At 33.8% G+C, this 12,056-nt stretch overlaps 1 protein-coding gene across 1 annotated transcript; it reads right to left on the reverse strand.

Moving 5' to 3' along the window:
• Window positions 1–2,344: 2,344 nt before the first annotated feature.
• Window positions 2,345–11,254, reverse strand: LOC120274033 (hexokinase-3-like). Its single transcript, XM_039280778.1, has 9 exons — window positions 10,895–11,254; window positions 9,523–9,673; window positions 9,264–9,443; window positions 7,568–7,642; window positions 5,627–5,782; window positions 5,440–5,538; window positions 5,214–5,341; window positions 2,915–2,996; window positions 2,345–2,824 (listed from the first exon to the last, which is right to left on the reverse strand). Exons 1-9 carry the CDS (start codon window positions 11,164–11,166, stop codon window positions 2,471–2,473), a joined length of 1,497 nt encoding a protein of 498 aa, XP_039136712.1. The 5' UTR covers window positions 11,167–11,254; the 3' UTR covers window positions 2,345–2,470.
• Between the last annotated feature and the right edge of the window lie 802 nt (window positions 11,255–12,056).

Here is a 12,056-nt window from a genome sequence, read left to right on the forward strand (position 1 = left end):
TCTTGTGTTATTTATTAAATTTTAAAAAAAATTAAAAATATAAAAGAAAGCAAATAAACAACCATATATATATTGGTTAAAAACAACCGTATTTTAGAAATACAATTAAATAAGATTTTTTCCTATTGTTTTTTTTTTATTTTTATTTTTTGGTTAAGGTCATAAAGTGAGCCGCATAGGAACAATTTTTCAATGTTGTAAAAACTAGACCGGATCGGCTGATTCAACTGGGAACTGGTTAATAAACCAGTCCGGTTAAGCACACAAAACACAACTGGACCACCCGGTTCAACCGATTCAACTGGTGAACCGGTTGGACCGGACCGGCCGGTTGATTTATTTATTTTAAAATTTTAAAGTTAAACTCATTCAAAAAACAAAAATCAACATATTATATATTTATATTTTACTTTATTTCTCATTTTTTTATTTTTCTTTTTGTTGTTGTATACTTATATTTTATTTAATTATTTATTTTTAAATATTTGGTTGTATCTTTATATATTTGTACTTTGAAAATTTTAATTTCATATAGAGTTGACACTTTATGACCTTTCTAAGGCAATATAACTTTGCAATATGCAATTTTATATTTTTTTATTATTTTTTAAAATAATTTTTTAAATTTTTTAAAATTTTTAAATTTTTAAATTTTATTTATATGAAAAAAAATTAAATCTGGTTGAACCGGCCCGGTTCACCCAATTCAACCGGTTGGACCCTGAATAAATTGCCTAACCGAGTCGACAACCGGTCTGATTTTTAAAATATTACAATTTTCAGCATTGATTTTTATCCTCGAAAGTTCTCTGATGATCTATTCATCTGTTGGATTCAAAGAAAGGGAAGGAAAAAATATAATTAAAAAGATAATAAATTTTCTTTTATGCTTGACTGACTGAAGAAAATACAATGAATAATTCATTTCCAAACCTTCCAACTTCAAACTGATTAGACGTAAGCATGAATATAACCAGGAGACTTTGTGCAGAAATAAAATTTATATCGCAAAATAAATTTGCAACCCAAATTGTTATTTTATTTTATTTTTTTAAAAAAAACAAGGCATTATTATTTGGAAAAAATTTTGCATACCCTGCAAAACCATGAAATTACTTAAATACCCCCATAAAAATACTATTTGCTTGCATACCCCCATAAAACTAACTTTTTTTACTTATATCTCCCTACCGTTAGTTACCGTTAGCCACCGTTAGGGTTTATGAAATTAACCATAGTTCCCACTTAACCCAACTTAACAAAATTACCCAATTACCCTTAACATCATCCAATTACCCTTAACATCATTTAAAATTACCTAATTACCCTTAATTATAGTATGAAATTATTTGTTATATATTGTTACATGTCGTAATTTTTTACCTATTTTTAGGTTGTGTTTGTAAAGAGCATGTAATAATGTAAAATTTTTTAGAGATGTTTGTAAAAAAATTTTAAAAAATGAATTTACTCAAAAATTCATGATTTTTAATAATTTTTAAAAATAATTAAAGCGTAAATAAAAAAATTACATTGATTATCTATAATTTAAATAATTTAAAATCTATAAAATATAATAAAAAAATTTGATGGGTATATTAACAAACCCATATTAGTCATTTGTTGAATGAAATGAGTAATATCTACAAAATAAGAAAAAAATTATAGGGGCATGTAAGCAAACCCATTTTAGTAATTTACCCTTATTCCATCCATTGATTTAACACCATTAAGAGTCTACTTAACCATAGGGGCATATTAGCAAATATAATTGATTTGTAGGGGTATACAAGTAAATATCATTTTTATGAGGACATTTAAGTAAATTCATGATTTTACAAGGGTATGCAAGTAAAAATCCCTTATTATTTAATTTTATTAGAAGCTTGCACCGGCAAATAAAAAAAAAGTCTGCAAATAAAAAAAATATGTAAATTTCATAATGATCCTCCTATTTTGTGTTTTTTGCTTTTTTAATCCCTCTAATATTAAATCCACCCTCTTGATACTTATATTTATACACTTTTATTTTTTACTTGTAAAATTCACCCCTTTGATCTTTCTATTTATACATTTTCATCTTTTTTAAACTAAAGAAACATATTAATCAATAGAAAAGATCAAAAAAGACAAAAATATACAAATACGAAGACAAAAAAAAACTGATTTTATATTAGAGAGACTAAAAAGACAAAACACAAAATAGAAAAACCATTTTGATATTTTGACCAATAAAAAACCAAAATGCTAATAAAACAAAATCACAATTTCAAAGTTCAATCAACCACAAATAAAAATAAAATAAAATAAAATAAAAATAATTGGACAAGGAGACACAGGAACATGAAACAAATATGAGATACTGCACAACACCTTTACACATATAATTTAATGCCAAACAAATTCTTTTTATCATTGCTCCTTCCCTTTTTTACATTTGCAGAGAGATTTATATATGTATACCCAACCTTCATCGATCCGACGATAGTGATGCAGCAAGTAACGCGGCGCCTATTCCAGACCCGTCCTCGAATACTCTGAGTACAACATTTCTGGCAACCTCGGCACCTAATATTTCCACCACTGCCTCATTTAGATATTCCCTGAATGTAGAGTAACCAGCATAGAGACCACCCTCGACAGCCACCACCGTTCGCTTAGGTTTGCCCCTCGCTCTTCCGCTTGCAACACCGCCACTCCCGTCTCGTCCTATTTTCTTCAATATGCCAACTATACCTGCAGCACCCAACCGGGCGGCCCGTTGGGTTACCACATCACATACTCTTACTACCAGCCTCCGAGCTTTGAGACTTAGGTCAGGCATCTGAAAACAAAAGGATATCAATGCAGTTATGCCTCTGCGAGAATTGAAATAAATTTATCATGTATCGGCCTAGTCACTAGAGTACAGTACCTGCAAATTTTCTTCCAGTATCTTTCCCACCTCTTCCAAATTTGGGGTATCATCTTCCCGCATTGCAGCCATCAAAGGCGTCCTACAGCATTGAAACATGGAGGAGTTGAAATGGCTGCTTGCTTATATGGACAAAAATTCTAAGAGGAGCTCCTCTTTGAAAAATATTAAGGTGGTCATTGTACCATACACAGGTTGCTTTGATATCAGTAAACTACATGATAAGTTTAATTTATTAGTTCTTGAATTAAATTATACACTTATCTTGCATGGTACAACTGCCCTCCTTTCAGAAATTTTGTCCCTTAAAAATGGTTGACATACAGTGAAAAGCTACTTATGGGTCATAAAATGATGTGATAATCAAAACGTCCATGAATAAGTGTAATTAAAATTCTTGAACAGATTGTCAATGTTAATGTTGCATCAAAAGGATATTGTTGGAAAATCTATGACAAGTGTTCCCAAAGTTCAGAAAATCGGATGCCAAGCATTTTAAATGCCTGTCATTTGTAAGGTAACGTGATCATCTGTGGAAAAACCAGGAGAGTTGAGCCGTTCTCTTTCCTTGATGAACTTCCTAGTCACTTAAGCACACAAGTATTGCTAATCATGTCCCACTGATCAACTTCCCATCAATGCTTTACTAAAACATTTTAGTTAGGTTTTGGATAGTACAGAGTAGAGGTTAAATCGCAGACAAGGTTTTTGGCATGTACCACAGTACAAGCCTGAATCAGATCCTCTTATCTTCCCTACCTAAAAGACGAGGGCATGAAGAAAGTGTCTGCTTCTAGGTAAAAAAAATCAAAGAAATAAATCCCGCTTGCTTTTTTCACAATTCCCATGTCTAAATAGGTTCACTATAAAGACAAGCTTGGATGAGAATAAATGATTCATTGAAATAATGAGCCATCCCCTCTATTGATATCGACACATCTGAGATCAACAAATGCTCAGCAGTTCCTCAATTCAATCCTTTTACTTCTTGTTGCTCAATATCACATCTGTATATACCTTTTCTTTGTTTTCCAAAACTATCTATTGAGTTGCAAGTTAAAGATGATGAAATCTTTGTGATTCCATCATACATGATTGAGTTGCAAAAAGTTCTGTAAGGTATCTAAACATCTGAACTAACTTAGTTGGGAAAACTTCTGTATAGGTATCTGAACTGACTAACAAAAAAGGGAATACTTGACTGCACATAAGAACCGTTCAAACTCACCAGCAGAGTAATCCAAGTAACTCTCTACACAAAATAGACAATAACAACAGCGAAAAAAGAAAAGGAAAATCTAAAACATGCAGCGTCTGAGCAAAAATGGACAGCAACATGTTCTTCTATAGTGGATAGATTATCTATATGCAGTTTGTCTTCAAAATGTTCTTGGTGACATAAAAATTACTTCGGCCTTCCATACATTTATATCAGGACAATCATAGTTGTACTTCAAAATCATGCATAAGTATACAGAGATCACAAGAAATTTGTTCAGTATCGTACTTCCTCAGGTGTTAGCAGGGAAGTGGTTGCCATTTTCAATGAAATAAAATAATCCTCTTGAGCACAAACTCTGAATGATTCAATAATTAAATGAAGGGCTTACATGATGGCATGGCACTATCACAATAAGGAAGAACACCGTCTTGGTGACAACGTTTACAATGTATAAATGTCATCATAACATAAGATCTTACATTATCTAGCATTAACTACACTATTTTAGTATAACCTGCATAAGTAGCAACAAACTATTAAGGGTTACACTTTTTGTGCTAGGAAAAAGTGAGGGTATCATTACACAACTAAAAAAAATTGTACGCTTGAATGTTATTATCACAGAAGGTAAACTCTTTAAGAATTTTCATGATCCATGTGATCAAAAGCTGCATTCTGTTAGAAATTAAAAATGCAACGCTGAGGAAACCAACTACTTAAAAATTTTTCATTTTGCTACCACAGGAGATGATATTTAACTTCCACACAGCAGCTTATAGATTAGGAAACATAGATTACAACATCATCAGAGTCACTATTAACACCATCAAAATAAGGATCATAAGATCACCTCTATGGCATGGTGGCAACTGAACTATCTAATAAGAAGCATACAGAAGACAACTATCAAACATCTAGAAAAGGTATTGGTACAAGCATGACTGTGTGGAACTAGCCATCATACATACATTAGGGTCAATCAACACTGCAGTTAATAATAGTCATTTTACTAGTTGTGTCAAAAAGAAAACTCATCATAAAGAAACTAAAGGTCATAAAATAAGCATAGCAACATACCCCAAGATGAATGGTATTGATAAAGAACGAGCAGAATTCCCAAGGACATCAGATTCTAGTGCTATTCTGAGAAGCACCCTCCTAACAATATCACCCAAATACATTCCTGAAATCATTTTCTCAAATCCCTGAAATGAAGTTAATATTTCTAGGTTAAAGAGTTTCTCACTAGAAGGTAGCAAAATAAAACAAAAAGAAATACACATCATTGATCAGGAAAACTTGCCTGATCGTTTCGATTTAGGGTTTCATCATCTAAAGCAAAATCATAAGGTGTCCTTGGCAAATGTGATGACCAAAAACTTCCCCATTCCATGTTAATCACCTAGTCAGCAAAACCCATAGTTGCACATGTGAGGAACGATACAGTAGCATATGAACTACAAAAAAAAAATCATACAAATGAAAGATACCATGCCTCCAGAATTTGTAAGAAGACCTTGACATTTAATTATAGCATCAGTGCGTTCTATGTAACAGGCATTCGTGCCTGTTCCAATAATTACTGCAGCAACAGTGTCTTCATCATAGTAATGGCCAAGGGCTAATGTTCCAACAGTATCATTCACCTGGTTTCCCAAAAAAAAAAAAAGTTCATGGAATCTCCATTTTCACACTTTGCTCATTCATACTGCATATTAATAACACCATAAACAGGGTAGAAGTCATGAAAGTGGAAAGAAAATCTCACTAATTAGTCTATTATTTGACCAATTTTGATAAGATTAAAAATCACTGGCAACCCAAGAAAATAGAGGTTTTAGGATCTTTCCTGGGTTAAATACATCACCTACCTCTCTGACAGGAAAAACCCATGACATACTCATCTAATATAATCCATTTATAAATTTTGTGGTCAGCAAATGTAACATGCCAAACATAGCAAGAATTTAATAATTCAGAAGGTAAATTTCAGGTGTGATCCAACTATCCATCTAAGTGAACAGCATCTTACATAGTTCACAGGCTTTGATTTTAAAGACCATAAGACGGCAAATATCTCATACTTCTTCACTATAATATCAACAAAACATAAAAAGCTGAGCCGTGGTCCCATCCTAACAACATTCTCTATTACTTAGATCTAAGTTGGACACCTGGCACAGGAATCAACTAATGAAGAAGCCACATAGAAATAAAAGAGGGATCGAATAAATGACTAGAAGTTTTCACTTTCTCTTGAACTTGCTTGCTTGATAACATGATCTCAAATGTCTACAAGTCAGAGGTATTATAGACTGAGAAAATCATCTACAATATTCTTCACCATATTTCTAATTGGGTTAGGACTAATGTGCAAGACATCTAATAAAATAACCTTGTCTCCTCAGACTTCTTTCATCAACAAATTTATCTTCATGTGTCTCTTTGCCTTCCTTAAGAATCCCCTTAAAAAACCTAAGCTAATGCAGCTTTCACTATTATTTTCCTAAGCTATTGACAAACCTGCAACTACAAACCTATTACCAACTCCTACATTGCTGTCATTGAAGTTAAAAACCAAAGCATTCAACTATCTTCTGAATTTCTTACCAGTCTAACATCATGACTGGATTCTACCCACTAGATATTCTTATACCAAATTATAGTTTTCTGTTCAATTCAGAGATGAACAACATTGGTTTCCATTCCGATTCTTTCCACTATTTATATCAATAATGTTACAAATTTAATTTTTTACAGAATTGCAAAAACATTGAATAACAGCTTCCCAACATATTATATTTTTAGTAGTCTCGTTCAAAATGCAAGCTGATAAAAAGTGATCATTCACCTTCTTAACTTGGTAGTCATGCACTCATGATGAGAAAGATAGGGGATTCTGACTGCCCCCTAATCTAGTGACAGGTATAAATTGATAAAGAAATCAAGAAAGGAGTCAAGGATTTTATGTGATGGTTATCTTTTAACTCTAAAATCAAGCTCCAAAATGTGTTAGGTTCAGTTTCACATATGCCAACCCAGACAATTTCGGCCAAAACCAATTTGATGTCACCAAAGTTTAGATCATCACAATACCACAACCAATACAACCAATATCATATGGCAGCAAAACAAACAGAAAACATCAAACAACTTATTGCTTTAAACAGTAATTAATATTTGCTAAACCAGACAATAATACAGAACTGCTGTCTAGGTGTTTATTTATAACTTTTGCCATATCGATTGAAGCAAGTCCCCATATTTACTACTTGTTTATTTCAAGGGATTCTCCTATGCAAGTAGTCAGAGAAGTGTTTTCGTGTTTCATGCAAAGTTAAAAAAAGAGACGATTACTTTAGAACGTCGAAGGTAGCTCCCACAAATGTGGAACTTTAAGCTAGAACAACCAGAGGACACTCAAACCGTACCAATGCTGCCACCTGCATATCCAATCCCCTCTTTGTCAGTGCTTCTTGTAGGCATTGAGTGACATCCTTTCCAACCTAAATTACACAAGAACATATCAGTTATTTCTGGAGTGTGTAACAGCCAACAACGTCAGAAAACTAACAGAAAAGGGTCACATTAATGAAAAAATTTTGTGCTGAATTTCATGTGCTAAAATACTGACTTCTATCAACGAGACCTGCAACAAAATAAAGATGCATGGATAAGGAATTTGGTATATAGATTCCTATAGCAGCTTTCCAAATTAGATGTTAAAGCCTAGGGAAGGAAATCATGGAATAAGGATTTAACAAGCATACGAAGTACTCCAGGCTATTATACCATCACTCGACATGACTTCAATATCTGGTCAAAAGAGACCTCTGTAATGTAAACAATATGTTGAACTTAGGATGATTCACGCTAAAATACTCCCCAACTTGACCTATGACAGTGGTGGGAGATCAGTCTAATTGCTTTAGATAACAGTGTACAAATATACTCTAAGCTTATTAATGGAAAAGAAAACTTCGAATATACACTTCACTAAGACAATCTAATTGAATGTAACCATGGCTCAGATTCCCAACCATAAACGATGCAAAATCATCCAAATTTTGGTAGTCTAGCCCTGATTTTTGGTTTTGAGCCAAACAAGTAGAAGTTAGATGATCACGTTTTCTTCCTCTAATCAAAGTTCACATCCAAATTCTAGATGTAGGGAGTAATACTGAGTTCGATGTGAACCTAGTATTAACCCCAGTGATGTCCCTGTCCCTGTGTTGTCATATGTTAGCCCCATGGGGAATATACTTCAGCAGTTTAAGAGCTTTGACTCAAACTAAGATTTTTAGTTCAAGCTTACTTTCTAGTTGGTCATGCACTAATAAAAGACAAGTGACAAGACCTTTGGTTTTCAACCACAAATCTGATTGATTGTGCACACACCACATTTTGATTCTTCCAAAAATCATATTAATATGCCAAGGTATATGGAATAATTAGCCAACACACATACTAAAGAACAATAACTCCAAAAAATAGTACATATTTAACAGCTAGGCTCTATGGAGAAATTGTATAGTCTTAGGATATTATGAGATATTATGAGCACAAATAAGACAGAAGTTGGCAAAGCTTTCTGTTTCCTACAGCTGATTAGATCGCTTGAGGACACGACATTCTAATTGGTTTCCAAAAATCATATTGAATATACAAAGGTAGATGGACCAACGAGCCAATACAGAAAGTCAAAATATGAGAACCACCAAGAATAGTTCAAATTTGTAGGTGAGGCTGTATGGAAAACTTCTAAAATCATAAGATATAATGAGCTTCAAAAAGGTGAAATCAATCATTCATAAGGATTGCTCTTGTTACAACAGTTTGGCAGAGCTTAGACAGCAAGGAATCCCAATCTCCTAGGCACCATCTACACGGATGCCAAAGTGACTGCTGGTGTAAATTAGAGATCTAAACCAATGGGTGGCACTTCAAAATAGAAAAACCCCTAAGTAAAATATTGCCCTCAGTTTCCCAAATCAAAATACCCTGTTGAAGAATATGAAACACATCAAATGACTGGAGAGAAGACTAAGCATAATAAAAATCATGCTTGCCCCACTCATATTTGCCTACCAAAAAGTGAAACAAATCAGCTAACAAACAAGAACTCACTGTGTCTCTGATGGCAAATCCTTTCGTCCACTTTATAAGAATGCCTGAAGAAACAGACAATTGTCTAACAGGAAAAGGAAATGTCAATCCAAGCTCCTTTCTTTTATCTGATTGTTCAAAGCCATCATTGTTTCTCTCAACAAAGTTTTTCAATGTCATTGCAAGAAAATCGAATAGATCCTGCACACATGATGCTTGTATTAGGTTTTACTACCAAGGAGAAGACATTGAAGAAATTAAAATGAAAAGTGGAGTTCACCTCACTAGTGCTACTCACTAAAGCTGGGGGAATCGTATGTTGTTCAACCTGACGCCACAAGATCCTTGATTGTTTACCACCTAGCTGAATCTTTAAGACTCTGAAAGTAGCAGCCCCCAGATCAAGAGCATAGAAGGTGCCTGTTTCATTCCTGATAAAAAAAATAATAATAAAAAATAAAAATAAAAGCAATAAGAAAAATTTCGCGATAGATGAGAATGTAAAAGGCCACTTAAAACAGGAACCACCATTACATTCAGTATCATTATGTAATGTTAACACCTAGGCAATCAACCAAAATTATTCCTCCTGATATCAAAGTTGCCTCATTTGCAATAAATGACTAACACAAACCGGACAAGATTGGGTGAAACCACCTCTCCATAAAGTCATTAAGCGTTAATTCTAAGTTACACCTCAATGCTGGATTATCAATCAAGCAACGGAAGTAATAGATTCAAATAAGGCTGAATTTCTTCAAGCCACAGCAAATAAGTATTAGGTAACCAAGTCACAAGTTAAAGACTCTTCTTCTGGTCTATCAAAATGTTGTTTGCCAATTAGATACACTGAATTAGAAGGAGAATATCTACCAACATACAATGAACTGTTATTAGGGGGGGCAGCAACCATGACCAAGGAGATTATTACATGAATCAAGGGAATCTTACCAAATGATATAAGAACGCAATCACTCAATAATTAATCATCTCTTGCTGTGCCGTCATTGCATTATTAGGTATCCACAAACATCCAGCATGGCGTGGTAGGTAATACAGTTAACATTAACACTGGCTCTCTTAAAATAAATAAGAACCTAGCATCAAAATCAATAGTATCCAGACAAAAGCCACACTAAATAAACAGCCAACTCGAATTCCAAACCTTCCGTTTTATGTCAATTAAGATAAACATCCAAAATACTCCAATAATCATCTGCCTACGATAAAAAATTAAAAGAGGCCTCAACCTGCTTAAACACCCTTGTACAACAAAACTATAAATCACCAGAACCAACTCCTAATCTTAGCATCAGCAATATATGGGCAACACAATCAACGCATCATTTCATTCATTAAGGGAAACGGGAGGCAAAAAAACACTAGTAAACCTGTCACGGTGTCACCCCTAATCAAAGCCTTCAACATCAATAAAAGAAAACCACTAAAAAGCCGAATACTCAAAACAATCCAAAAAAAATTCACTTGCTCCTCAAAACTTTGCATCAAAAAGGCTTAATTTCAATACAACAGCAAACAAAACACTAGAAACACCCTAAAATACTCTCCAAACCAAATCATTCCCTATCCGGACAAAACAATTCTCAAATCATAAAACCAAGAATCAAAGAGTAGTCAAAGAGGCAAAATACCCATCAGGAAGGGCATCAACGAAGGTGAGGAGCATCTTAAGCTTGCTACCACCATCAGACGCCAACCCAGCATGCATCTCAACAGCCATGGCATCAACGACCTGGCGCAACCTGGAATAAGGCGTAGCGCATCCTTCCTCAAGGTCTGTAACCACAGCGACAGCCCTCGCCCAACTCCTCCGACTCTTCACTCTCCTCCCCACAGCAACCGCGGCGATCCCGCACGCCACCACCGCGCACCCCACCGCCAACCCGAGCACCACCCTACCCATCCCCCCAAGCGCGCAAGGCCCCTCACGCCATCCACGAGCACTAGCCGAAGCGCAGGAGAGGTGTTCGACGAAATAGCTGAAAGCCGGAAAACAAGGGAAAAGGAAAAGAAAGAGAACACGAAGTGGCGAAGGGGTTGGGATTTTGGTTATAAGGAGGTGGTGAGGGGGGTGTGGGGCCCACAGTGGGTTGGGGTGGGATTAAAAGACGGATTTGGCCTTGATGATGTGAGAGAATGACGGATAGGGACGGGAGATGAGGGACGCGATTTTGACCCGTGTCGGTTCTCTTCTCTCATTGAAAGGGACATCACCCAACGTTTTTATTTTTATTATTATTATTATTATTTATATATTCTATTAAAGTAATGTATAATTTATTTTGAGAGTGTTTTAAAAAATAATTTTAATTTTTTTAATAATATTTAAATTTAAATTTATATTACTTATAATATTAATAATTAAAAAATATTAATTACATTTAATTATTTATATAATAAATGTCCATAAAATTTTTAAAATCTAAAGTATAAAATAATTTGAGTTATTTAATTATATTATTTTATATATGATATTGTCTCAAAATTACTTACAAAATTTTAAAAACTATTATGCCAAATTAGAAAAAATACTTAATTATTATTATTATTTATGGTTTTTGCTTTTTGTTATTATTATTATTATTATTATTATTATTTAAAATCAGTCAAAATAGATATTTGATATTTACTTCTTGACCCGGAAGGGCTGTAAGGAGCAACACCACTATTTTTTTGGATTTTATTATTATTATTATTATTATTATTATTTTAACTCAATAATTATATACATATATAGAATATACATACAGAGATATGGTCTTTGACCCAGCAGTCTCTTTAGAGTTTTTATTA

This window comes from Dioscorea cayenensis, chromosome 12 (genome assembly GCF_009730915.1).
Source record: "Dioscorea cayenensis subsp. rotundata cultivar TDr96_F1 chromosome 12, TDr96_F1_v2_PseudoChromosome.rev07_lg8_w22 25.fasta, whole genome shotgun sequence".
NCBI lineage: Eukaryota > Viridiplantae > Streptophyta > Magnoliopsida > Dioscoreales > Dioscoreaceae > Dioscorea > Dioscorea cayenensis.

What these genes read in the sequence shown, in the direction of transcription:
- LOC120274033 (XM_039280778.1), bottom strand. Translation starts at nt 11,166, where the DNA reads ATGGGTAGGGTGGTGCTCGGGTTGGCGGTGGGGTGCGCGGTGGTGGCG. An exon ending in TTACAAATTCTGGAGGCATG is followed by an intron (nt 5,539 to 5,626) that starts GTATCTTTCATT and finishes TTTGCTGACTAG; the next exon opens with GTGATTAACATGGAATGGGG. An exon ending in TCAATACCATTCATCTTGGG is followed by an intron (nt 2,997 to 5,213) that starts GTATGTTGCTAT and finishes TCAATGCTGTAG; the next exon opens with GACGCCTTTGATGGCTGCAA.